Source organism: Ceratotherium simum, chromosome 37, assembly GCF_057802395.1.
Source record: "Ceratotherium simum simum isolate JZ-2026a chromosome 37, ASM5780239v1, whole genome shotgun sequence".
Taxonomy (NCBI): Eukaryota; Metazoa; Chordata; class Mammalia; order Perissodactyla; family Rhinocerotidae; genus Ceratotherium; species Ceratotherium simum.
The window spans coordinates 19,779,616-19,804,695 of NC_141936.1; the positions used below are offsets into that span (position 1 = coordinate 19,779,616).

Sequence of the window (25,080 nt, forward strand, 5' to 3'; positions counted from 1 at the left end):
CAGCCTATGGCACCAGTGCCCTTGAATTCTATTTCGCCTTTCCGTGGCTGCTCAGAATTCCCTCTGAGAGCTCTAAGTGTCAACAGGCATGATCATGATTTGAGTCAGCTGATGCGATACAAGAAGAGATGTCAAACAGGCTGCCAAACGGGACACATTATTGCCAGGTTCTGTGCCCTAAAGGAGGGGCCCAGGGCAATCCAAGCAGATGGTCTGTGAACTCTGACAGCCAGAAGCTTTCACGAGGGCATCAGAGGTCTTGAGTGAGCTGAATCCTCAGCGAGGAACAAGGAAACGCCAGCCGCCCTCTTTGCTCAAAGTCGAAGGATGAGTTAGCACTTCTCTGGGCTGAAGTGGGCTTGAACTTGTCCAAGGATAATGAAAGCTTTGGGCAGCCGCCAAAGATGTGGTCATAATCCCACTCAGAAAGCCTCAAGGGGAAGGGTAAGCTGGAGACGGGCCGGCTATCCTCCTTATTGGAGGGTCCTGTGCCACCTGGCTCGTGCCCACTTGCTAAGCTGCTTCCAATCTAAAGCAGACAGCAGCAAGGTCTGTCACTTAAAAATACTATGGCCTCTAACCCCTCATTAGTCTCCCAGAGCTGAGCCACCCGGGCCAGGGGTGGGGGGGGACGCTCCTCTCCATTGGTTCCCCTCTACATGTGGAAGAAGGCCGTGGTCAAGCTACCCAGCCCACCACTAGAACAAGGTTGAAGGTCAGTGAAGAGAAAGTCAAAGGAAACACAGGGGCGACAAAGGCTTCCAGACATATTCTGAATGGCCCCAAATGAAAGGATCTCTGATTGTCCAGGCCCTAAGCCAGGCTGGTTGCCTTCCTATAGGCTCACCACTGTCCCATCTTCCCTTGTCTTTCTCTCTTCCATGTCCAACCTGGCCCGCACTGTCACTCTTTCCTCTCCCATCCCTCAAGGTACCCATCCCCAGCAAACCTGTGGGTTGCTGCAGCCCCCTCGGTCCTCTCAGAGCCTCCACAGGCCTCCACCCCAGGTGAGGAACAATTCCCCCTAACCAGGCCCAGCTCAGTGTGTGTGTTGACCAACTCTGGCCTCCAGTACTCAATAAACAGCAGCTGCCTTCCCTTTGGGGGGGTGGGGGGGACAGGGAACGAAGGGGGCTTGCGGTGGTCTTCAAGGCCCCAGGCTCTCAGGCCTTATTCATGTTCTTCCACACTGGGTGACATGTTCCCTAGCAAGAGGTTCTACCTTTCACTGAAACTTTTTCACCTGTTGATCTGAGGCCTCAAAGTCTCGTTTTACACGAGGCCACCCTAAACCCGGCAGCCAGGACTAGGACTCATTGCCTTCTCAAAAGCCCCACCCTCGTGGTTTTCACTTTCCAGTTGAGGAACGCCCACAGTTCTCCGCTATTTGCCAAGCAGAGATGACTGACACAAGCTGTGTCCAATGAAGAGCGAGCCTTCCTGGTTCAGGGGCCCCCTCCCTCTCAGGGGCTCAGGAAGAAGCAGGCTTCTTCCTGTAGGGTCTTGGCATCTCCCAGAGCAAAGCAGGGAGCCCGCCCACACCGAGACCCACGGGCCCCAGGCAGCCTGGCCGAGGGCTCGGAAACAGAGTCTTGTGTGCAGAGCTCTCAGCCAAGCCCGTGCGCGTGGCCCCAGCCATCCCCGCGTTTGGAGTCTGCTCTGCACACACTTATGTTCTAGGTTTTTGTTGGACCTCCCCTTTGTTCCTTGGCAAAGTTCCCTCCTCTGGAATCCCACCTGGCCTTGGCCAAGCTAGATTTTGCCCTCACATAGGCCAGGGGAGTCGGAGGCCAGATGCTGCTAGAGGCCATCGTGGCACCAGGGACCAAAGGGGCCGGGGCGACTGGAATGAAACACTTAAACCTGGATGACAATCCGGGACAGCTGGATGCGTAGCTGGAATAGCATCTCTTCGTCATGAACACAACGAACAGCCTCACAGTGGTCTGTGCCTTCTGACCAGCGTCGGGGTCTAGCTGACGACCTGAAGGCCTGGGAGGAAACTGGGAAAAGAATAAGGAAGAAGCAAGGCCGGCTCCGGAGGCAACAGCCAAGGTGGGGCTGAGGGATCCCGGCTCTGGATGCTCAGAGCCGCCCAGAGCTGTGGAACCCCACGGAACCGCTCTGGGCCCCTTGTCTCCCGAGGAGGAACTGAATGTGCTTGAATGGGATCTTTGACCACAGCGGGTCCACCAGGTGGCAGTGCTACTCCGGCCGGGTCGGAACAGAGCCTGCAGTGTGCAAGAGCGGTCACCAGAGGGCATCACATGGACAACCGGCTCCACCACGCTGCTGGTTGCCTAGCAACTGTGACGCAACGGGTTCCTTTTGCACCCTCCTCAAGGCCTCCCAGGTTATTTCTGGCAAAACGGACTGTTGCACAAGGAGTGGCCTCAGGAATCCCAGAACTGCCTCTCTTTTAAGCCGGGAGAATCTAAAATGGTCCAGGGACCCCAAATCCAGCACCACCCTGGCGTCTAGGGGATTTGGGCTACTGTCCCTGCTCCTCGGGGTGCCAGGGATCAGGAAAAGAAAATCAAGGTTTTCCATTCCCCTCTGCAGCCATTGGGGACGCTCTGATGTCCCCAGTGGCTAAAGCCAAGCAACCTTCTCCCTCTGCCCTCCCCACCCTCCCCCTTCAAGCAGGGGCTGGATTAACAGCATGAGAGCTTCAGCCAGACCTTGAGCCTCCTGCTCTTCAGCTGTACTTGAAGGGGCTCCAGAGGGGGAGTGATAAGGCCCAGCTCTGACGTTCTGTGATCTTGATTCTCTCCCTTTCCCCCAAGAACTCTCTGTCCTTGCCTGAAACTTCTCCCCGGGCTTTGATGACCCTGGAAATAGAATTCTTCCAATTCTTCCAATTCCAGGTGGCTAAGTCTGACCTGAGAAACCAGAGATGGAACCAAGAAAGTGGGGCAGACACAAGACAAGGAGTGTGGTTACGATGAGCTCGAAGCCTGCGCCGGTCTGGTCTGTGAAAGGGCCCGGGTGAGATGAAGTCAGCACCCCGCCCCAGGCAGAGTCAGGGGGCCGCTCTGGCCGTGGCATTGGTAGTGGTTCCAGGCCCGTCTCTGGGTCATGGGGAGCCCACTGGCCCTGGGGCTGGGCTCTGACGGGGCCCAGGTGTCGGTCACTAAGGTGTCGGGGTCTCTGAGGGGCACCACGGTGGAGGGTCACACGGGCATGTGCAGCTCGTTGTACTCATCCTGGCCGTCCTCGTCGAAGTTCGGTTCAGCATCTTCCGAGTCCAGCTGCAGACAGGAGCAGAAGGTTGGGAGAGGCAGGGAGGCAGACTCGCCCCTCCCGTTCCCCAGCTCCTCCTCCGGCCAGCAGCCCTCACTGCCCTCAGACCTTTCCAGGCCTCACGGTCTGCAGGTCCCCAGGGGAAAGCTCTTCCCTCTGGCCAAAATTTTCGGGTCACTCCCCCAGTGACACCTCCTAATAATAACGACAGCAGCTAACACATATGAAGTACCTTCCTGGGGCCTCTCCTAGCTCCTCAGTACCTTTGTACACACCAGGTTTGGGTGGATGATTTTGTAAAAGATGCCCCTTCCTGTAGCTGACCCAAACAGGGCTCAGGACAGATTTCAGCGCCACCCTACCCCACCCCCACTCATCCCTCAGCGGTGGGCTTTTCTGCAGGGCACAACCTGCACAGCTGTCTGCAGCAGCCCTGTGCTCACTTCATACCAAACCATCGCACACAGCGCTTTACCTGGATTAGTGTTTAATCCTGACCACAATCCTGTGAGGGAGAATGGATCATCAGCCCCATTATACAGATGGAAGTCAGATTTCAGCTTAGGTACCTTGCCTGCGGTCACGTAACCAGCAGGTGGCACAGCAGAGACTGCAACCCAGGTCTCCCGGATTCCAGCCCCCCACTCCTGCCCCAAGCACATCCCTTACCGCCTGCAGCTCCCTGTCCTGGAAGAGCCGGGGCAGAAGACAACGCCTCAGAGGCACCGTGAGCAGCAGCAGGAAGGGGAAGGCGAGCGAGGCCGCCGTGGACTTGACCACCCAGAGCAGCGCGATGCAGCCCAGCTGGATGCAGGTGAACAGGTGCATCCGCCACGTCTTCACCTGGGGACCGGGCATCGGGTCTCAGCACACAGCGCCCGGCCTGCTCCACCCACATCTTTGGGGACGCAGCTCCCCAGGTCCCAACTTATCCTTCATAGTCATCCAGCCCAGGGATCCCTCGGACCCCCTCCCATCTCCCCATCTCCCCACCTCCACGCCTCCTGGCCCCACCTTGGTCACGTAGGGCTGCTCGGGATGGTGTTTGGCTGGCATGAGGATGAGCAAGAGACGCTGGGACAGCTGGATACCGGACAATGACGTGACCCCCATGTACAGGAAGATCCCAAAGAGCACAGCCAACGGGATCCGGCGCAGCACAGCCCCCATGACGATGGACAGGCCTGGAGGAGGTGACACAGACCTACGTGACCCCTCAGACAGCCCCGTGAGGATGGACGGGGCTGGGGGAGGGGACATAGACCATCTGACTGATCAGCTGGGCCTCATCGCCACAAACAAGGGTAGAGGGAGCAGGATAGAGATCCAGGAAAGGGCTCGGGGAAATGGGGCTCATGAGTGTCAGGAAGCATGTTTGGAGGGCAGGATGGGGGCCAGACATGATGCATTTTGAGATTCAGAAGGGACCTGGGTTAAGCCTGGGATAGAGAATGGACATAAGGCCATGGGACCCATGGCAACTCTGGTGGGGGCGGCACTGGGGCCTTGCGAGGTGGTCGCTCACCCACGAGGCTGGCGATGAGCACACCAGTGACCCGCTGCTCCCGGACCTCCTGGATCTGGGGCTTGTCACCTGGCGCGATGGCCGTGCGCATAACAGTCAGCGCATTGACGTGGGTGACCGAGCGGACGGTGGCAGCCGTGAGCCAGGGCAGCCCAAACAGCCCACAGAGCCCGCCCAGGGAGCCGATCAGAAGCAGGTCCAGGTGGAAGCCAGAGCCTTTGAGGAGCCTCCGCGCCTTCTGGCTGACAATGAGGCTGCAGGGAGAGGCCGGGAAGTAGGGGTGATGGGCCGGGTGGGCAGGGTAGCGGCAGGGACCCGGGGAGCGGGGAGCATGTGCAGAGAAGAGCCCTCCCCGGGACCTGCCAGCTTCCTCTTTCAAGTTCCCAGATTGAAGTTCTCACATTTAAGCAAATTCGAGCCAAGTTCCCATACTGTAGATATTTAAAATACCACAAAAGCCAGATGCCAGATCTCACCACGTTATTGTGGTTTACCCAAAATGAGATACATGTGAGCATCACTGGGTGACAGAACATACTGCCGGAACGTTCTGAGGACTGGCAAATGCCACCTTGCACGTGGTGGCAGCGACAGACAGCTATCATGCCAAAGCACCACAGGGAAACCGTGGCCCAGACGCATGTACCCCCCTGCCAAGCCCACTGCTCCCCACTCCTCCCCCAGAGCCCCCCAGCCCTCTCACGCAGTGATCTGTGTCTCCATGAAGATCAGGATGAGGACGAGGAGGGCAGGGACAGCGGCTGCCACCATCATCCAGGGCGGGAAAGGACGGGCACTGCCCAGCGGCGGGATGAACCACGTGCGCTTATGTGGGGAGGTCACCGAAAGCCCCGTGGGCACCGTCAGCTTCTGCACGGTCGGCAGGAAGACAGGGTTCAGGGACATGGCCTCCCCACGCCAGGAACCCCATGCAGCAGCTGCTCCCACCGAGCTCGGCGTCCCCAGCACCAGGGCTCCAGGGAATTTGGGTGTGAACAGGTTTGGGGGAAATTCGTTTTGCATCCTCCAAAGTCACTGTCCCTCCAAGGGTCCGGTAGAAGGCAGGGAAATGACATAGCTCCTCCCAGAGCCCTGGAGCTGTCAGGAGACCTGCTGTGGGGACAACTGTCATTCTGCCCCCAGCCCCACACCTGCTCCTCGAGGATTCTTGACTAAGGGTCACACACGTGGCCTCAGACGCCCTGGCTGGCCTCCTCAGCTGGACCACACAGCCCACCCCCCGCAGTGGGGACCCAGCAGGTCCTGGCCACTCCACTAGGAAAGGTGGGTTGCAGCCCCGATGCTGGCTGCTGGGGCAATGGGGATGTGTCGTGGCCTCTCTCTCAAGGCCCTGGGGTGAGCACCAGCTTCCAGAGGGGGTCGGGGCTCACTCACCTGTGTGTAGGTGTCTGTAATGGAGTAATCCACCAGGACCATCACCAGAATGGAGATGGGGATGCCAAAATCCCCGATGATACGGCGAGCCTTGAGAGACGGGCCAGTCAGGGGAAGGGAGCAGAAAGCAGAGGTGAGGTCGGGACACGAACATGGGGGCTATTAACCCCCACCTCTCTTGGGTCTGAGCTGGAGCCAGAAGTCCCTCAACCTGTCCCTTTAAGCCCCCCAGGTGCCAGCCCAGCCCAGGAGGACATTCCTCTCCTGATTAAACTTTTCTGGGCTTCTGACGGGGATGGGGGCTACACAGACTTGGTTTAGGTCCACGGGTTGACGAGGAGAAGGGGCAGCCCCTCTCTGGAGCAGAGCCTGGTGGTGACAGCAGGAACTGAGGGGACCCACGGGGGCTCCCCGGGCCCAACACCTGGCAGCCACGCACCTTGCCGCCCAGGAAGCGGCTGTTCCTGAACTTGCGTAGGAAAAAGGCGATGAGGAAGGTCCCAAGCATGAGGATGAGGGACAGCAGAGCCGTGTTGGGCTGGTTCCTCGGGCCTGGTGGCCCCTCGGTGGGGGGCAGGGCGCTCCCATTCACACCCAGCACAGGCTCCAGTGCCCCCGCAGGGGGGTAGAAAGGCAGCAGTGGGTGCTCCGTGAACACCTGTGTAACCGTGAGGTGGACCTATGGCTCATCTGAGCAGGTGACCCTGACTTCATCACCATCAGTACACCTGCGAGGGAGAGGGCTGGCCTCTCACATACCTGACCAGGCAACAGCGACACAGGACATCCAGCTACATGCCACACACACGCACCCCCCTCTACAAACAGTGACCAGAGGACACCCAGCCCCGCAGCACTGACAGTGCCCCCTCCATCACATACTGTGCAGCGGAATCCTGGAGTTCCAACCAGCACCTTCTGGGTCTGACTCCTCCCCTTCAGCTCCAACCTGGCCCTGGGTGTCCCCAACCCCCACGCCCAAACTCAACGGAGTCCCCCTCCTTGTCCCCTGGGCCCCCAATGCTCCGCCGCCCCTCCCTTGCTCTCCTCCCAGGGCACTGCCCAGCCCCCATCTCCACCCACCCCCACGACCCCTCTGGACCTCCACCTTGTAGAGCTTGTGGAAGGTCTCGTAGATGAAAATGAGCGAGATGAGGAAGGCAAAGATCTCCTGCGTGAAAGGCGAGATGTAGCGGACCAGGAAGCTGCCTTCCGCGGCCACCAGGGCGATGACGAAGACCACCAGCCAGAGGCCAACCCACACCCGGCCGGTGAGGTACTCCAGGCCCTGGGCGCGGCAGAACTGGCGGTGGGGAGGGAGGGGTGGTTACCCACAGTGGTCTGCCCTGGACAACGGGGCCCCAGGGGGTGGCGGGAGGTGAACTCCAAGGAGGAGGAGGGACCCATCACCGGGCTGAGGGACAGGAATGGGGCAGGTGATCTCTGGGGAGGGGAGGCAGGGCTGACACCTTGAAGAAGGCTTCTTCGAAGACAAGCAGTGGCCCCGAGAAGCCGACCACAAGCAGTGGCTGGGCTCCCAGCAGAGAGAAGAGGACACCAAGCACGGCCGTGGACACGATCAGCTCGGACACGCCCATCAGCCCCTCGGTCTTCTCCCCTGGGGCGGGCAAGGGTCAGCGGGACGACCCTGGCCTCGCCCCTCTTCCTCATCTAGCTTCCCCTAACCTGGGGACCCACCAAGAATGGAGCAGCCCAACAGAACTACAGATAGGGCCCCCCACCACCCCATCCCTCTGCCCCTCACCACCAGCCCCCCAAGGTGATCTCAGGATCCCCCATCTCTCGCACCCCGCGTGTCCCCTCTCATTCTATAACCCCCCAAAAATGATCCCTGGGAGCCCCTGACCCAGCAGCTCCTCAAGATGGTCACACCGGAGACTATCCCCTCCCACCCATCAGCCCCCCGAGGTGATCACTGGGCCCCCTCACCTCTCCTCCACACCCTCCTCCCTAGCACCCCCCCCGGTGATCCCCTCACCTCTTCTCCATCCACCTCCCCTAGCAGCCCCCCAAAAGTGATCCCCTCCCCCTCACCTAGCAGCCCCCCGAAGGTGATGGCAGGGCTGAGGGCAGCGAAGTAGATGAAGAGCACAGCGGCCACGCACTGGGAGTGCAGAGCGTCCCGCAGGTCACTGGGGTAGTGTGGGTACCGGCGCTTCACGTCCCGGACGAGCCCCCCAAACACCGAGCCGGTCCGCAGCAGGGGGTCATCTTCAGGGGTCGCCTCAGAGCCCCCCAACTCCAAAGACAGCTCTAGGGGAACACGGGGCTGCTGGAGCAGACCACGCCTCCTGCCTGGGGACCCAGGGCTACATCCCTCCCAGCCTGGGGCACGGTGCAGAGGCCTGGGGTCAGGGATGGGAAGCTGGCACAAAGGACTCGGAGTCAGGACAGGGCTGGGTCACGGCCTTAGGAGCTGTGCAGGGAACGTGTGTGCGGGGGGGCCCTGGCCCCTAAAGGGTCTGACCTTTCCCAGGGGCCACGTAGGCGCCCGGGGTGGTCATCTCAACTTTGGTCTGTTCGCGCTCCCGCCGCTTCCTCAGCAGCTCGCGCTGGAAGGCGGCCACGGAGCGCAGCAGGTCGCGGCCCTCCACCTCGGACGGAGGGATCACGATGCTGCCGTCCAGGAACTCGCTGATGGCGCTCAGGAGGTCCTGCCGGTCGTCCGCCTGGTAGGCAGCCTCATGAAACAGCTGGGGGCAGGAGAGGCAGGGGATGAGCAGCCCAGGGATCCCCTAGGAGGGGGGCTTCAAGGAGGAGGTGTTGGGCCATCAGGGAGCCGGAGGCAGGGTGGACACTCAGCCACATACACAGCTCCAGTGCAGTTGTTAAAATACTGACTTGCATCCCTGCTGGCCGGCAAGCAGCCACAGCCCTGACCCCCCATGCCCTCTACTCCCCTGGGTGCCTCCAGACTTTTCCACAATGCAACGACTAAAGGGGTCCCACCTGGCACAGCAGGGGCCTCCAGAACCATTCTGATTGGAGGGTGCCCTTGCCCCACAGGTTAGTAAGTATTTCCCACATCACCCCCCGGTGGAGGACCCTCCTGTCCAAGCCCAGGAGAAGCCACAGCAGAGACCACCACATCCAGCCGTCCCATTCAGGTCTCATGTCACATCTGAAACGTGGGGGAGGTCTGGACTTCTTCTCCCCCCGCAACCACCTCCCCCTCCCAGAGCTCCAGCTCAGAGCTCCCTTTCCTCCCCTCCACCACCACTCCAGGGCGCTGCCTCCGCCCAGGAGGGCCTCCAGCCCCCTTGCATCCATGGGCACCACCAGAGACAGTGAGAGGGACGGGGAACGAGGGCCTGGGGGGAACAGGCCTAGAGAGCCCACCTTGTCAGACATGAGGGTGGCGATGGAGCGCCCGAGCTCGTGATAGTCAGTGCTGGTGTGGCTGGGCCCCAGCATCACGAAGAGGAAGCGCACTGGCACGGGGACCTCAAGCACAGACTCCAAGAGTACAGCCTCGTTCAGTCGCACAAAGGCTGCTGCCGGCTGCTCCAGGAAAGGCACACAGCCTGGGGGGAGAGTAAGGTCCAGGGCACTGAGCAAAGGCGAGAGGTCAAGGCAGGCCCTGGAGGGGAGATCTGGGGCCATCATGTACAGTTGAGCAGGTTGTGCCCTGCATAAAGAAACCCCAATCTAAAGGAGCCCTATTCATTTATATGTTTGCATATTTATTACAATTGACCGACAGATGGAAATTAAGGGTCTTAAGGAAGGGATGCTTTTTTCTAATCCTCACAAAAGAGCTATATGGACTAGCAGCAGTCCAAGAGAGCAGAAAACTGGACAGGAAGCAGGCAGACGATGGGGGAATAAAGGGTGCGGGCAAGACTGGTTGTGAGGAAGAGCCGGGGCAAGCTGGGGGCCTGGCTGGGGATGGAAGAGACCAGAAGACCACGGCGGAGGCACCCACACCCCGTGGCCCCTGCCCCCAGCGCTCGGCCCTCCTCACCCACGAGCACAACAGTAGCCTCAGCATCCTCGGGGATCTTCTCCAGCAGCTTCAGGCTCTTCCCCCGGTGACTGTCTCCCCCAGGCATGTGGAGGGGCTTCTGAGGACGCAGAACTGGAATAGGGCTGGGACCCAGACCGGAGGCCGTGGCAGGCCCTCCCATCCCTTGCTCCAGCCTGGACTCTGTCCTCCACCCCCGGATCTGGGCCCTGCTTTCTCCCTGCTCAGCCAGGGTGGGGACTGTTCTGTGCCCCACATTAGGGGGACCAGCCCGGGACCTGGGCCCTCCTCCATCCGCCCCACACCTCAGCCTTATCTTGTTTAAATGGCTCCCTGGGGTCTGCCCCATCATGCCATTTAAACCTCCTGTTTCTCCAGGGCAGGGGCCCTCGTGCACGTCTCTACAGACACCCCCACGTCTACGATGGTGCCAGGCATCTGCTCAGGGAAGCCGTCAGTGGCCTCCACTGGAACTGGAGGCCCTCCCAGTCCCCCAGCCCAGGTCAGAGCAAGGCGACTGACCTCCTTGGCATCAGGGTCGTGAGGCCAGAGCGGAGCTGGCTCCCCCAGGTCATCAGCCATGGTCGGCACCGCACCGTCAGGGCCGTGACTGGGGGTTGGGTGATGATTCCCCAGGACTGAGTTCACGCTGGAGCTGGACGGGTTTCGGGGAAAGAAGCCGCTGTCCTTGTCATCATTGGGATGGCTGGGGAGGGCAAGGCGAGTTAGGAGGAGAGGCCCTTGGTGGACTGAGGTCATAAGGAAGTGAGAAATGGAGGATCAGGGCCTCCATCCCTTCTGCCTCAGCATAAGAAAGAACTTTCTAATGGTGGGTACTGCCCAAAGATGAATGAAGAATGAGCTCCCCGTCACTTGGGGTATTCAAGCAGATGCTGGAGAGTCTGCTCCTGGAGGGGCAGCTGAACCAGAAGGCCCCCTCCCAGGCACCCCAGCCCGGCACCTGTGTTTTAGCAGCAGGGTGCGAAGGACGCTGGCCCTGTCCTCCGGCCGGATCTGGTCAGACACGATCATGGTCTCCACCACGAGGTGTGCAATGCCCGGCAGAGTGGTCTGCTCCAGGTCCAGGAGGGCAGCTCCTGGGGGTACAGTCAGGGGAGGGGCACGGTCCCATGAGATAGAAGAAAACCACCCCCAGCCACCCTGCTCCCCCCGGGCACACAGACGTGCTGGGCGAGCCGAGCGCCCGAGGTGCCCAGGCAGATATACAGTTCCGGAGGACCAGAGCCCAGGCGGAGAGAGGAATGTGGAAAGGGAGCGGGAGGGCAAAGCACAGCCCCTCCTCACCCAGGGAGGGGAGTCATCTGTTGATTTACTGGCTGTGGACTGCTGCCTCGTATGCCCGGGTACTAGCGGCACAGCCCCGCCCCTCGGAGCTCATGGCTGCGCAGGTGGTTGGACTCCCAATGACAGCCAGACCTCACCTGGGCCCAGGACTCCAGGGAGGAGTCCCCGGGAGCTGGGCGGTCTGTGAAGAGGGCGTGCAGCCCCAGGGCCAGGCCCGCAGGGCCCCTACCGTGGGCGATGGTCCTCCTGAGCTCCAGAAGGCTGCGGAAGGAGAGCGAGGCTACATGGGGCTTCCCCCAGCGCTCCGTCTCCTCCTCCACGTCCTCCTCAAACTTGATCCAGCGGGCCGTCTCCCGCCAGTGGGGCTCCTGGCTGCGGTCCAGCATCAGCTCGTTCAGCTCCACAAACACCTGGGGGGGGCGCTGAGCATGAGGGCCGGGGGCCGCCAGGCGGGACTGGCTGTCTTGGGCACACGGCGAGTGCCAGGCACGGAGGAAGGGAAAGGAGGCTGTGGGGAGGCCCACCCCGGGGCTCCTGTACCTCGTGAGGCCTCCTGTCCAGCTTCTTCTTCTTCTTCTTCCTGCGCAGGATGGGGGCCAGGCCCCCGGGGCTGCCCCTCCCGCCCTGCGTCCGAGACAGTTTCTTTACTAGGTGTCGCCGCACGCCAGGGTTGTCCTCCAGCCGGTGACCTGCGGAGAGGGGGGCTTGGTGGTCCCAGGGGTCCAGTCTGGGGCACAAGGTCATGGTCAGCCCCTCCAGCCCCCGGCTCTGCCCAGTCAGTCTACTTGGTGGCCATTTCACAGATAAGGAGACTGAGGCCCAGAGAGGGGGAAGGACTAACCCTAAGTCACACAGAGGACCACTAGCCAAGCCACAGTGAAAAGGCAGACCCCAACTCAGTCCATAGCCCCTGCGCGGCCACTGCCTCTCACTCTGGAGTACCATGACCCCCAAGCCCCCAGCGCTTTCCCTGTGCCCTCTCTCGGCACCCACATCTCCCCCCATAGGTACACATCCCCAAAGACTCAGGCTGAGCTGCTCTCCCTTCCTCCCCGCCTGCCCCTTCTAGGCCAGCAGCTGGGGCAAGGCCAGCAGCCCAGTTACTCACAAGCTGGTCCCCCTGCCCTGGGGCTCGGCTGGGCCCTGGGGGACTCCCTCAGGTCATAGTCCTCAAGGTCCAGCACAAACATCTCTAAGTCCTCTGAGGCCAGCGAGTCTCGAGGGCTGGGAGTTGGAGCCCTCCCGGGGCCCTGGCCCTCTGCGGCCCCGGGCCCAGGGCTCGGTGCCCCGTTGGGCTCTGTGACCTCCTCCAGCGGGCTCGTCATTCTCCCAACAGCTGAGGCCTCAGCCCCTGCTCCCTCCCGGAGCCCGGGCTCTCCTGTGAGGTGGGAGCCTGGACAGGAGCAGTCTGCGTCCAGCCAGACCTGGAGGTGGCCAGGCCTCCCGACCCCGACGCCCCACATCCCCAGGCCTGCTCCGGGCTGCTTCTAGCCCCCACTCTGGGTCTGTAAACACGCCCTCCCCCCGGCCCCCCCATCCCGCTGCCACCACTGCTGCTGCCATCGGATTGTTCCTGTCCCTGTCCTCAGGCCCTGGCAACTTTCCATGACGTACTAAGCTCAAAGCTCTCCCCCCACCCCCGCCCACACACTGTGGTTCCAAGGAGGAGAAGGGCGGGGTCGGTGATGCCCCTGGCCTGGGCACAGAGCCCCGGGGGTGATGACAGGTGGCACAGAAACCAGGGCGCTGATAAGATGGAAGGAATGTGCCGAGATCACAGCCAGGCCCGGCCAAGGGTGGTGGGACGGGAGTGAGGGGCCCCTGACATGGGGAGCAGCAGGGCCTGGCAGAGGGGCTCAGACTCGAGGGGCTGGTTTCAAGGGGGTGAAAAGAGTGTGTCCCGAGAAGAGGAGCTGTGGGGGAAGGGGGATAAAATGATGCCTCCAAACACCACGTGGAAGAGGGGGCCGCCTTATCCAGGGGTGACTCAGAGGACAGAATCAGGACAGAAGGACAGAGGGAAATCTCAGCTCTGGCAACCAGAGAGGCGGCCTGGTGAGAGAGTGAGCTCCCCGTCACGGGCCACGTGCCAGCAGACAGGGATGCTGCAGAGGGGACTCAGCCCGGGTGGGGAGAGCACGCAGCCTCTCCAAGTCCCTCACAGGCTGGGGGGGGCCGTGGGGGCTGCCACGGGGTGTCACTCACTCTTCATGTCGTCCAGGTCCGCGGAGCCCAGCATCTGGGCCTCCGCCTCGTCAGTGGGCACCTGCTGCTCCGGGCCACCTGGGCTGCCCAGGGCACTGCCTGGGCACAGCCGCTCCCGCAGGTCATAGCTGGCCAGTGGGCTCCAGGGCCGGCTCTTCTCCCCGGTGACTCGGGGGGCCCGGGCCCGGGGGCTGGGGGAGCTGAGGAGGCAACATGGCAGCCTTGGATGTGACAGGGAAATGCAGTGGAGAAGGGCCAGGTTAGGGGGTTCCCTTGGCCTCCCACAGCTTGGGGTGGGGCCTGGAGTGGCCCCCTGGACACTAAACATGGGCTCCTGGGCAGAGAAGGAAGCTCATCTCCACCTTCCTGCCCCCATGGCACTGGTCCCCCTTCCTCTCTATCCCCAGCCTCCTCTTCACTCTGACACCCTCTCTCCTGGAGGACTCTTTCCCTGTCTGCCTTCCAGTTCTCTCCTGCTTGTCAATCACGTGGACAGAGAAGGGGCGCGCCCCTCCCCGCCTCCTCTGCCCCTTCTCCTCTCCTCCTCTCTTCTTCTCTGGGGTCAGGGCTGGGGACACTCCCCAAGGTCAGGAAGGAGCCTGGGACATGTTCAGGGCCAGGCCTGGGCCAGTACCTGACCAAGTGCTGGGGGCTCTTGTCGGAGTGCGGGCCCACGGAGGGCAGGGGCTTGGTGAAGGCAGCCCTCCCCGAGAGGCCGGGGCTGTCATCCTCGTCACTTCCAATGGAGAACTGTGGACAAACCAACCAGACAGATGGACGGCTGTGCCCTGGGCCCCTGCCCCGACTTGGCCCCCACCCTCACTCAGCCCGGCCCAGGCCCTCTGCCGAGTCCTCCCCGAGCAGCCAGCCCTCCTGCAGGGGCAGACACCTACCTTTGCTTTCTGTGGGGACCCCAAGGCGGGGGGCTCCACAGGATCTGCCTCAGATTCCCCTTCCTCTTCCTCCTCCTCTTCCTCCTCCTCATCCACTCCGGCTCCCCCCTCCTCCTGGATGGGAGGGGTCCCCTCGGAGGGGGGAGCAGAGGTTTTCTCCTTCCTCTTCCTCCTGGTTTGCCGGGCGGAGGTGGGGGGCAGTCGCCGCAGCTTGTGGGGCGGAGGCAGGCGCGCCGAGAGCGGGTGGTGGGTGTGGTGGGATGTGTGCCGGTGAACTGGGGGTGCAGGAGAGCTGGTTGGGGCCCCCCCAGCAGAAGGGGGTCCCTCACCACCCTAGGGGCACACACCTTATTCTAGCTCAAGACCTCAAACAAGGGCACCCTAGTCCTTCCTCCAGAGCCAGGCTCCCCCCAACACCTGTGTCCATGTCCTGTCATGGGTAAGGCCTGGTAGAGTGGGGGAATGGGAGTAATGGAGAGGGGAGGTCATGAAAGGGGGCTGGGGGAGATGGGGAGACATGATACAGCAAGGAAGGGAAGGGTAGAGGCAGAAGAGCTGAGGAGAGGAGATGAGGAGGCAGAGAGCAGGGCCAAGGGTATGGCAGAGCTTTGGGGAAGATGAAGGTCACCGAGGGAGGCCTCAGGCCCATCTCCCTATGTCTCCCCTGCATCTGGGGCCCGGCTCCCCTGGCAGGCGGACAGGCGATGGGTGAGTGAGGCAGGATGACTTAACATGGCATGGTAGCCCCGCACAGCGTCCAGCACAGCGTCCAGCACAAGATGGCACTGGGTGACCAAGCCAGTGGTGAGCACGGTGATGGTGGCAATGAAGGTGATGGTGGTGAGGGCGGCCACACTAGGGGTCCCCGGGCTACCCACACTCAAAGTCCCGCTCGCTGTAGCTGCGGCTGGGCTTCTCGGGGTCCCAGGCCGGGGGCTTGCTGATGAGGTCCCCAAACCTGCTCACAGCCAAGGTCTTGCCCAAGTCATCATCCTCCTCCTCCATGTCTGGACTCAGAGGGGGCTCCTCCAAGGGCACCCGGACCTGCAGGCTCAGACAGCCTCTCCTAAGGACCCTCTGACCCATGAACAGCCCACACCCACCCCAACTCCAAGCCCTGGGTGGGGGCGGGGGAGACCAGCAGGCTCCATCTTCCACAGCCCCTTCTCCCTGGGCCCCAGGCTTGGGTCAGCATCCCAGGCCCCCCGTGCTTGGGAGAAGAGGGGACAACAGATCTGCAAAAATACCAAAAGGCCTCCTCTTTCTCTATACCCCCCAGCCCAGCTACTTCCCTGGATCTGGGGTCCCCAGGGTCGGCCAGAGGACGCCCCTCTCCTCCTCGGGGTCTCTGCCCCTCCTCTTCCCACCCCCGCGCGCGTCAGTCACCTGGGGTAGGGGGGAGGCGCCCCCGGGCGGCGGGATCACTCCGTTGGCCATGGCCGGGGAGGCGGCTTGGGAGGGTCTGGCTCACTGAGGGCCCCGTGACCCGGGTGAGAAGAAGGGGGCGCTGCAGAGACCTAGCGGGCAGCCCTGGGGGAGGAGGGCGGGGTCAGGATCCTCGGGCGGCCGCCCTCCGCCCCCTCCCTGGAGCCCGATCCCCCGCCCGCCCCAGCGCCCGTCGCAGGCCCCGCCACGCGGGACGCCCGGGGCCCCGGCCCTGGCCCGCCCCGCCCTGCGGTACCTCGGGGCTCCGGAGCGTGTGGGGCCCGGGCCGGCCGCCGCGCCCCATCTCCCCCCCGCGCTCGCTCCCGGGCCTGTGGCCGCGCAGGGCCGGACGGCCGGGGGCGCCCGCGGCCGCGATGAGCCGGGCCGGCCGGGCGGACGCAGGCGCCGGAGCCCGCAGCCCGCGGCTCCTCCTCCTCGCGCTCGGCTCCGCAGCTCCGCCGCCGCCGCCACCGCCGGGCCGCACAATGGGAGCGGGCGGGCCGTGACTCACCCCGCCCCGGCCGGCCCGGCCCCCACGCGCGGGCCCCCGCAGGACCCCACCTGCCCCGCAGCCCCTTCTCCGGGCGCCCCACGCATTGCGGGGGCCGGGCGCGCGGCCCTACAGCCCCATGATCCCCAGATTCACTCCCCACCCTGCTTTGAGCCGCCCCTCCTCTAAGAGCCCCGGAGATGACACACCCCCACCCCCCAGACACAAGGCCCTCCAACCTTGGGAACTCAGCTCACAGACCCAGGGAAGCACCCACCACCTCCCCCTTCAGTCCCCGTATAGCCCCAGATGCCCGGCGTCTGCCACCAGGCGCCAGCCAACATTTGACCCTGGCACATTACCTGCCCTCCCCGGGCCTCGGTTTCCCCATCTGTAGCCAGTGGGGCGTGGAAGAGGAGTGTTCCTAGTCCCATTGAGCTCTAAGATTCTGTGGCTCCGTTTCTGCATCTCCTCTCCCCCAACCCCCACTCCCTGAGGTCACATCCTTTTCCAAGGCAAAGGTCTTTGGAAGGAACTTCAGGATCCCAATTTGACCCTCTGGGATCTCGCTGAAACTGGGCACCTAGCACGAGGCCATGTCCATAACAGCCCCTCCATAATATCTGTTGAGTCCATGTCCCTGAATCCTTAGGAAAACATAAGAGGATGGGGGGTGGGGGCCCCAGGATGGAAGTGATGGGCAGGGGAAGGTGGAACTGGCCAGGCCCAGGGGAGGGAAACAATGCCTGGGGGTGGGCAGGGGGACAGGACGCTGAGCATGGTGGTGCTCTGTGTGGGGAAGAGGTTTAACCCTGTGACCTTGGGTGTGTAATTACCCTCTGACCCCTGCCCTCATCTGGGTTTCAGCTCAACCCAGAGGAAGATTTCCTACCTTCAGAGCCGCACAGGGGGAGAGGGGAAGGGCGGCTGGCATCTGTTGAACACCCACTTTGCTTTGCATCAGCAGCCCCTCTCCAAGCCCATCTCAGCCTTACCACACCGAGATCCAGGGAGGCTTGTTAACCTGTCATGGTCACAGCCGGGAAGCAGGCTGCCGACAGGGTGTCCTTGGTGTACAGAAGGTGACTGTCCCAGCCATGGCCATTTAACCACTTGACTGTCCAGGCCTCTTCCACTGAGAGAGATGCACTTGGCCTCCCTGTCTCAGGGTATTGAGAAGGTGGAACAAGACGCCAGTGTGGGAGTCAGCTGTATAGAAGCAGAGCCGTGCCCCAAAACTCCGGATGTGAGACCCATCTGTTATGGGTTGAACTGTGTCCCCCCAAAATTCATATGTTGAAGTCCTAACCCCCAGTACCTCTGAAGGTGACCTTATTTGGAAAAGACATAGTCACAGATGTTAAGATGAGGTCAGACTGGGGTAGGATGGGCTCATTTTCCAACATGACTGGTGTCCTTATAACAAGGAGAAATTTGGACATAGATGCACTCAGGGAGGACCCCATGTGAAGACTGGAGTTCTGCTGCTACAAGCCAAGGAATACCAGAATCTGGGAGAGGGGCCTGGAACAGATCCTTCCCTTGCACCTTCAGAGGGAACGTGGCCTTGCCAATATCTTGATCTCAGACTTCCAGCCTCCAGACCTGTGAGATAATAAATTTCCGTTGTTCAAGCAACTGTTGGTGGAACTTTGTTATGGCAGCCCTAGCACACTGATACCCCAGCGCAATCCCTTATTGCTCTGAGCCAGGTAACTCGGTTCCAGGTCTCTACCTTGAGTGCTGTTTTGGCAGGGCCTTCATGTCCTCAGAGATACGCAGGAGCCTTGGAGCCTCTCCCAGTCGGGAACATTGTGGAGAGCTCTCTGGTCTTCGCTCTACCTGCCACACCTGGTCCTGCTCATAGCCCCAGCCCCTGTCTTGCAGCCTGTAAAGTTGGACAGTAGCTACTTTAATACCAAGACAGGGGCCGGCCCGGTGGCGCAGCAGTTAAGTGCACGCACTTTGCTGCAGTGGCCTGGGGTTTGCAGGTTCAGATCCCGGGCGCGCACCGACACACTGCTTGTCGAGCCATGCTGTGGCAGCATCCCACATAAAGCAGAGGAAGATGGGCACAGATGTTAGCCCAGGGCCAATCTTCCTCAGCAAAAAGAGGAGGATTGGCATCAGATGTTAGCTCAGGGCTGGTCTTCCTCACAAAAAAGAAACAAAAAATACCAAGACAGCCTGAGGAGGGTCTTGCCAGCCTGAGACCCCTATGGACGGGGCCCTAGACTGATGCCTTAAGGGCACCACTGGACTGGTCCTCGGAGGCCCCTCCCCACTGCAGGGAGCATGCTGAGCACATGCTCGTCTTCATGGAGCCCTCAGATTCCCATCTTCTTCCCAGCTGGGGACTCGCCCACCCCACCCACAGTTAGCAGCTTTAGTCCCTAGCCTTGCAAGCCCCTTTCTCTATCCCCCATCCTCTGGGATGATGGAGTGAAATCTCCCCTCGAAGGATCTTTAGATGCCCATGTTTCTCTCCCCTTTCAGGGTGGAGGTGGACATGCTGACAGCCACCAGTTGTTTCATACCAGCTCATCCCATTGGACATGAGTGTATGCTTTCATGGTCCCACTCAGGTCTCCTGGCATCCTGGAGGCTTTTCCAATTTGTCCTACTGCCTCCAGTGCGCCTGGAATTATCAGTCCCCTACAGAGTGTTCCCAATGGAGTCTCCATTCCTGTGACAAGAGAGCTCCTTGCATGCACAAAGGATGACCACTGTGTGTGTGTGTGAGAGAGAGAGAAAGAGAGAATGTGCCTGTGGCTGCCCTGTCAGCTCCCAGCTCAGAGCCTGTAGATGCTCACGTGGTGACAGGGAAGGTGACAGCACAGGCAGAAGCTCAGAGAACCTCCCTTGCACCCTCCTTCACAGGCCAGTCTGACTTGAACGTCCCCACCCTGCAAGCAGAGGCCCCAGGACGCCTGTCTGGCACAGGCAGCACCACCAAGACCTGTCCCATGCGTCCAGGGGAGCACGAGCCATCCCATCACACCATCCTGATGTGGAGACACAAGCACACCGTTCTCTGGATTCCTCATGAATGGGCCAGGAGTGCTCGGGGGTAGGTTCCTCTCATGGCCATTCCCTGGAATCACTGTCTTGGGGTCAAACATTTTGGGAACTAGATTGATGTAGTAGATATTTGTCATCTGTGCCCATCCAAATCTTTGAAAACCCTCTCTACATTTTGGTCATTTCCCATGAGTCCTGTCTCTCCAAGGTAGAAGCCACATGCCCAGACTCCCTTGCAGCTGGGGCACACACACATGACCTGGGTTCCACCAAGCAGACTCACCTGTGCAAGACCTGAATTCTGAAGTGAGCGATGTGCGTGAGATACTTGCGCTTCTGTGAGCATGGGCTGGAGGTGTGTGGGTCTCTGAAGGCGGCAGTGCTGGAGGTTTTGGTGCTCAATGCGAGTAGTGTTGCTGCTAGAGACGCTCTGATAATGTGGCTGGTCATTATTCCTAGCTCTCTATTCCTCCCCAAAATATCACCTAATATTTCATTATTTCCTTTAATAAATTCCTTTCCAGCTTAGAGGAGCTGTGGCTTACAACTCAACATCCTGACTGATAGAATCAGGGATATGGGCTCTGAGTCCAGGGCACAGGCTGAGCAGGCACCAGGCACTAGAGGTACCAATATCAGGGAGCTGGCAGAGAGCAGGTGAGAGAACGACTTTCTGATTTGCAGGCCTGGGTAGCCCCTGCCTCTCTCATTACTACGTCATTCCTCACCTTCTTCAATCTTGATAACAATGATAACTTCACTACCTGAAATTTAGGTAGTGCTTTCTAGCTTACAAACCACTTTGATACCTATATTCTCATTAGCTCACAACAACTTCCTGAGGTAGAGCATCTTCATCCTCTTTGACAGGTGAGAAAAATGAGACTCGGGAAGTTTCAATGACTCATCCAAGGTCCAAGGCTCGTAGGCAGCATGGCCAAGAATTGTCCAAGGGCTTCTGGTTTCATGTCTAATATTTATCTCCATATACCAGTGCCTCGCACCCCCCCACCACATCTTGATGCCCTCCCGCAACTGTTGAACCTTCCATGCCATGCGCACAAACTGAAATACACCATTCACTTCCCAGATGAAGTTTTTAAGGAGACTTCATTTTGCTACCAGAGGCCGGAGGGAGAGTGGTTAAGCATGAGACATCTGGAGGCAAGCGGTCTGAGCTCACAGCCCAGCTCTGCCATTTGATAACTGCATGACTTTGAGCAAGCTGTTTACCCTCCATGAGCCTCAGATTCCCCACCTGTAGAATGGCGATAATAACGGAGTTGTTGAGAGGATGAAATGAGTTCATTGCGTAAAGCACTTACAACAGTGCCTGGCAAGTAATGCTCCGTAAATGTTAGTTTCAGTCCTACTACAAATTGAAGACACACAAACACCGAAAAGCCCTCAGGTAACTTGCAATATGAAAAATGGTGAAATGTACACACATAAAATAAGTGGAAATTGGCACACACGTAAAAGGGCAATAAGTCTTCCAGCCAAATTGAAGATACCAACCATGCAAATTCAAACAAGACAGAGAAAGCCACAACAGCTTTTTCCTCCACCCGGGTAGATTCCAACACTCCTTGTCCAATGGACCAATCTTTGCATTTGTAATCCTAACTTAGCAGGCTGAAGAGTTTCTGGAAGATGGTAGGGTGTGGGTTCAGGTAGCTCCCGGTTGTCACTTAGACTGGCCTGGAATTCCCTCTGACCAAGAGTGTCTCTTCTCTGCTCCCCAGAGCAGAGCACCCAGGGCCATTTGCTGGACTGGGCTCGTGGGAAGACCTTATTTTTACAAGAGCAGAACATGGCATTTTAAAAACCCAGACTCTGGAATTAGAGATGCTATATATAAAGTACCACTTCAAGGCTTGGCACACAACAGGTGCTCAATAAATGTCATTCTTGTTATTTACTATTGTTATCCCTCCACAGTGGCTCATCCCCTCATAATCCACATGTGTTTCTCAGTGGTCCTGGACTCAGCTTTGAAACCAATCCAATCAGGACAGCACTGCCCCCTGTCCCTGAGGGTCTCTCACCGCTGCAGAGCCCACCTTTCAGCTCCAGACGCACGGATTCGATTGTGGCTAGGATGCCATTTTGACAGATGAGTGTCCTTCCACTCTCCTCCCCCAACCCCACCCAAGCAGGTAGCCTGCTTTGAATTGTGTTCTTTTGGGGGAATGGGGAGGACAGAAAGCCTGAGCCTCTCTGCCTTTTGTTCATCCAGAGCTAAAGTCTCAGGAAACCTAGGGAGGTTTGCGGAGGAGGAGAAAGAAAGGGGGACCAAGAGTAGATGCACAGTCTTGGCCAGAAGCTGGGGAGCGGGAGGAGGAGAGAGCCTTTGGCCTCTCCAATCAGCAAGGCAGAAGGAGGCTCCCCTAAGATGTTGTGACAGGGGGCGTCAGTGAGTCCTGCCAACCCCACGGGATGGGGGCTTGAAATAAAAGGTTGTTTTGAAAATGTCATAAAGGAATATTTCAGGCATACCCAAGTGTGTAAACCAAGACTCACACATTCACTCGATTCTCTGCGCCAGGTGTTGTGTATACATCGGTGAAAAAAATTGACATAGTCCCTGCCCTCGGGCAGCTTACAGACAACAAACAGGCAAACACATAAATTTATAATTACGAAACATGCCATGGAGAGAAAGCATAGTGTAGAGAACACCCAGGTGGCAGAGTTAAAGACGCACTCTGTAAGGAGCGGACGATTAAGCAAAGACCTGAAGGACACAAAAGACTCAGCCATGCAAGGAAGGGTGGGTCGGGCAAGCAGGAGAGCAGAAGAGCTCGGGAAATGTTGTGCATGCTTCCCGTGTGGCAGGAAAGAACCGGATCTGCAAGGATGTTTGGGTGCTGGGGATCTGGATGGTGTTCTTCCGGTAGAATGCGGTATCTCCAGAACGTGGTGCCACAGGGGACAGATTTAAAAGGACTAGAGGCTGAACCAGGGTGCGCATTCTAGAAGGTCTAAGAGGCAATACAACGTCCTGGAAAGAGAGAGGGCTCAAATTTGAGAGCAGCATCCCCTTGGTGAGAATCACCTTTCTAAACCTCAGCGTCAGCTTCCTCACCTGGAAAACAGATGGCGCTTTTCCTTCCGGGTTGTCCTGAGCGCCATAATGTGAATGAAATGATTAGTACAAAGAGCAGCACAACGCTGGTGCTCCAAAATGGCCGTTATTACGATATTCTCCTGCTGTCATCTTTTTTTTTTTTTTTTGTGAGGAGATAAGCCCTGTGCTAACATCCGCCAATCCTCCTCCTTTTTTGCTGAGGAAGACGGCCCTGGGCTAACATCTGTGCGCATCTTCCTCCACTTTATATGGGACGCCACCACAGCATGGCTTGCCAAGCAGTCGTCAGTGCACGCCCGGGATCCAAACCAGCGAACCCCGGGCCGCCGCCGCAGCAGAGCGCGCGCACTTAACCACTTGCGCCACCGGGCCGGCCCCTCCTGCTGTCATCTTACCCCTCCTTCATGACCCAGCTCCAGGGCGCCTCTCCACTCCCTCACTGGACTGTGAGGCCCCTGAAGCAGGAGCATGTCTGATGCCTCCTTAGATTCCAGCCTCGTCTTCCCACACAGAGCCTGGCACACTTTAAAAGCTCAAGAAATGTCTGCGGACTTGAAAGCAGTGCACAAGTAATTATAGTAACTACTAAACTGAAGAATGTTTTTGTGGAGCACAGAGAAGTCACTGAGTTCAAGATGATCAAATGACAAAGGATGAGCCAAGAAACAACATGCCGTGGCTTGCTCACATCCCCAGCAGTGTCTGAGGTTCCCTCTGCGGCACAGGGGAGAAATGTCCACTCACAAACACACGGGCAGTAAGACACAGGGCATTTCTAGGCAACAAAGCGGGTCATAATAGCTAACAGGCAGGTTTTTCAACCAGCATTTATGTAATACTTCATGGTTCACATAGTGCATCCACATACATCATTGCACTCAACAGTTCTGTGAACTGAGTAAGTTATTGATTAGTTTCATCCCCTTGCCGTAGATGAAGGTGGCAGGGATCAGCAAGGACTAGTCGCACGTGGTTAAATAGCCACAAAATTAAGACATAATCCTGGACCTTTTGGATCTCAGTCCACTGTGTCTTTTCCTGTATGACAACCACGCCACACTGACTCTTGAGCAGGTCGATGCAAATAGTGCACACAGCTAGAGATGGGCAAAGCATAACACACAGAACTGTGGCTGAATTTCCAACCACAGCAACCAATCAGGGCAGGAGCTACCACAGCTTCTTGACAAAGGAGGAGGAAGGATGGCATCCCTCACTCCACGAGAAATGACTCATCAGCAGAGAGGGACCCTCTCCCATTGAGAAGTAGAGACGGGTCCTTGAAGCTGACCCACTCCCCGCCTTCCAAAGTCTTAGGAATCAATGTTTTACCGTTCAGTTTGGCCACTGACCCCCAGAGCCTCATAAATATTTGTAAATATTATTTTTGAATCATAATATATTCAGAGGGTTTAAAAACACTTTTTAAATAAAAAGTAAACAAACCTCAATATGACTCCTGTCCCCCTTCTGCCTTGCTCTCATCTTCAACCCCCACCACCAATTTCTGTTTATCCCTCTAGAATTTATACAAAGAGAAGCAAACATGAATATGTACTTGATCCCCTCCCACCTTCTTTCTACAGAAAATGTAGGATAGTATTGTTATGCAGTTTCGGGGAGTGAATCCTTTCTCTCCACCGCCTCAGGCCTCCACAGCCAGCAAGCCCAAGGCCAGGCAGATGACAGGCGATCAATAAGCGCTTGCTGGAAGGGAAAGGCCAGATGGAACGGACAAATCGATCTCTGGGGACAGTCCAGGGTGTGTAAGGCAAGTTCCTGATGACTATATCTGTGCACACGTGTCAGGAACAGAGCAGTCCCACCGGCTCAGGGTGCACAGGGTCTGAGGAGGAAGTGAGTTCTGGCACCTTCTCCTGGTGAAGCGCAGAGCTAAAGGTCAGACACTTCCAGGAGTGGCGACGGCCTCACCCTGGACCACGTCCTCGGTGGGCAACCCCAGCACCTCTGTCTTCTGAGTCACCAAAGAAACAGCACCCACAGGACAAGGGGTGCAGAGGACTTGGTTGAATTGTTAAAGAAAACAAAGATGTTCACAGAGATTTTAAGCACAGAGATGGAAGAAGCTCCTCTTTCAACCGCCCCAGCCTCACACTGCTTTGCAAATCACCCTAAAATGACGGGATTATTCTGCCCCATCTGAACCACGACATGACGGGGCTTCTGGGGAAACGCTTGTCAATGGGCCCGGGCTCCATGAAAGGCAGCTCCGGGCCAGAGGCTGAGGAAGGCCTTCCTCAGGACAGCACTGGCTCCAGTTTGCAGATGGTGCAAAATCTCTGACAGGGAAGGGGTGTGCACACGGCCAAGAAAGTGGACTAATATTTTTGGGAAGTTTTAATTTGCTTCAATTAAAAATTCAGGCCAGCTCCGAGTAAAACAGAAGTAGGTGAACTTGTTTTTTGTGCCTCTGCACAGTCCTTTCTGGGCCCCTCCACGCTTCTGCAGGCCTGTCACCAAGGGACCACCACCCCACCCAGC

At 58.8% G+C, this 25,080-nt stretch overlaps 1 protein-coding gene across 3 annotated transcripts; it reads right to left on the bottom strand.

Annotated features, from left to right (window-relative positions):
• Positions 1–3,015: 3,015 nt before the first annotated feature.
• SLC4A3 (solute carrier family 4 member 3) lies at positions 3,016–16,934 on the bottom strand. Of its 3 annotated transcripts, none has more exons than XM_087424769.1 (23): positions 16,829–16,934; positions 15,938–16,081; positions 15,430–15,595; positions 14,552–14,826; positions 14,293–14,408; positions 13,659–13,858; positions 11,994–12,142; positions 11,683–11,863; positions 11,110–11,245; positions 10,671–10,854; positions 10,149–10,248; positions 9,524–9,708; positions 8,652–8,877; positions 8,219–8,437; positions 7,633–7,781; positions 7,272–7,466; positions 6,603–6,821; positions 6,164–6,253; positions 5,472–5,638; positions 4,769–5,022; positions 4,258–4,427; positions 3,913–4,086; positions 3,016–3,251 (listed from the first exon to the last, which is right to left on the bottom strand). In XM_087424769.1, the coding sequence occupies exons 2-23, from the start codon at positions 15,986–15,988 to the stop codon at positions 3,174–3,176; spliced, it is 3,684 nt and encodes a 1,227-aa protein (XP_087280895.1). In that variant the 5' UTR covers positions 15,989–16,081; positions 16,829–16,934; the 3' UTR covers positions 3,016–3,173. The 3 variants fall into 3 exon arrangements, with proteins under 3 accessions (XP_087280895.1, XP_087280894.1, XP_004427669.3); XM_087424768.1 differs by lacking the exon at positions 16,829–16,934 and adding an exon at positions 16,233–16,340; XM_004427612.3 differs by lacking the exons at positions 13,659–13,858; positions 14,293–14,408; positions 14,552–14,826; ... (1 more) ...; positions 15,938–16,081; positions 16,829–16,934 and adding an exon at positions 12,562–12,896.
• Between the last annotated feature and the right edge of the window lie 8,146 nt (positions 16,935–25,080).

What these genes read in the sequence shown, in the direction of transcription:
- SLC4A3 (XM_087424769.1), bottom strand. Translation starts at nt 15,988, where the DNA reads ATGGCCAACGGAGTGATCCCGCCGCCCGGGGGCGCCTCCCCCCTACCC. An exon ending in GCGCCTCCCCCCTACCCCAG is followed by an intron (nt 15,596 to 15,937) that starts GTGACTGACGCG and finishes CTGAGCCTGCAG; the next exon opens with GTCCGGGTGCCCTTGGAGGA. An exon ending in GGTCCCCACAGAAAGCAAAG is followed by an intron (nt 14,409 to 14,551) that starts GTAGGTGTCTGC and finishes GTTTGTCCACAG; the next exon opens with TTCTCCATTGGAAGTGACGA.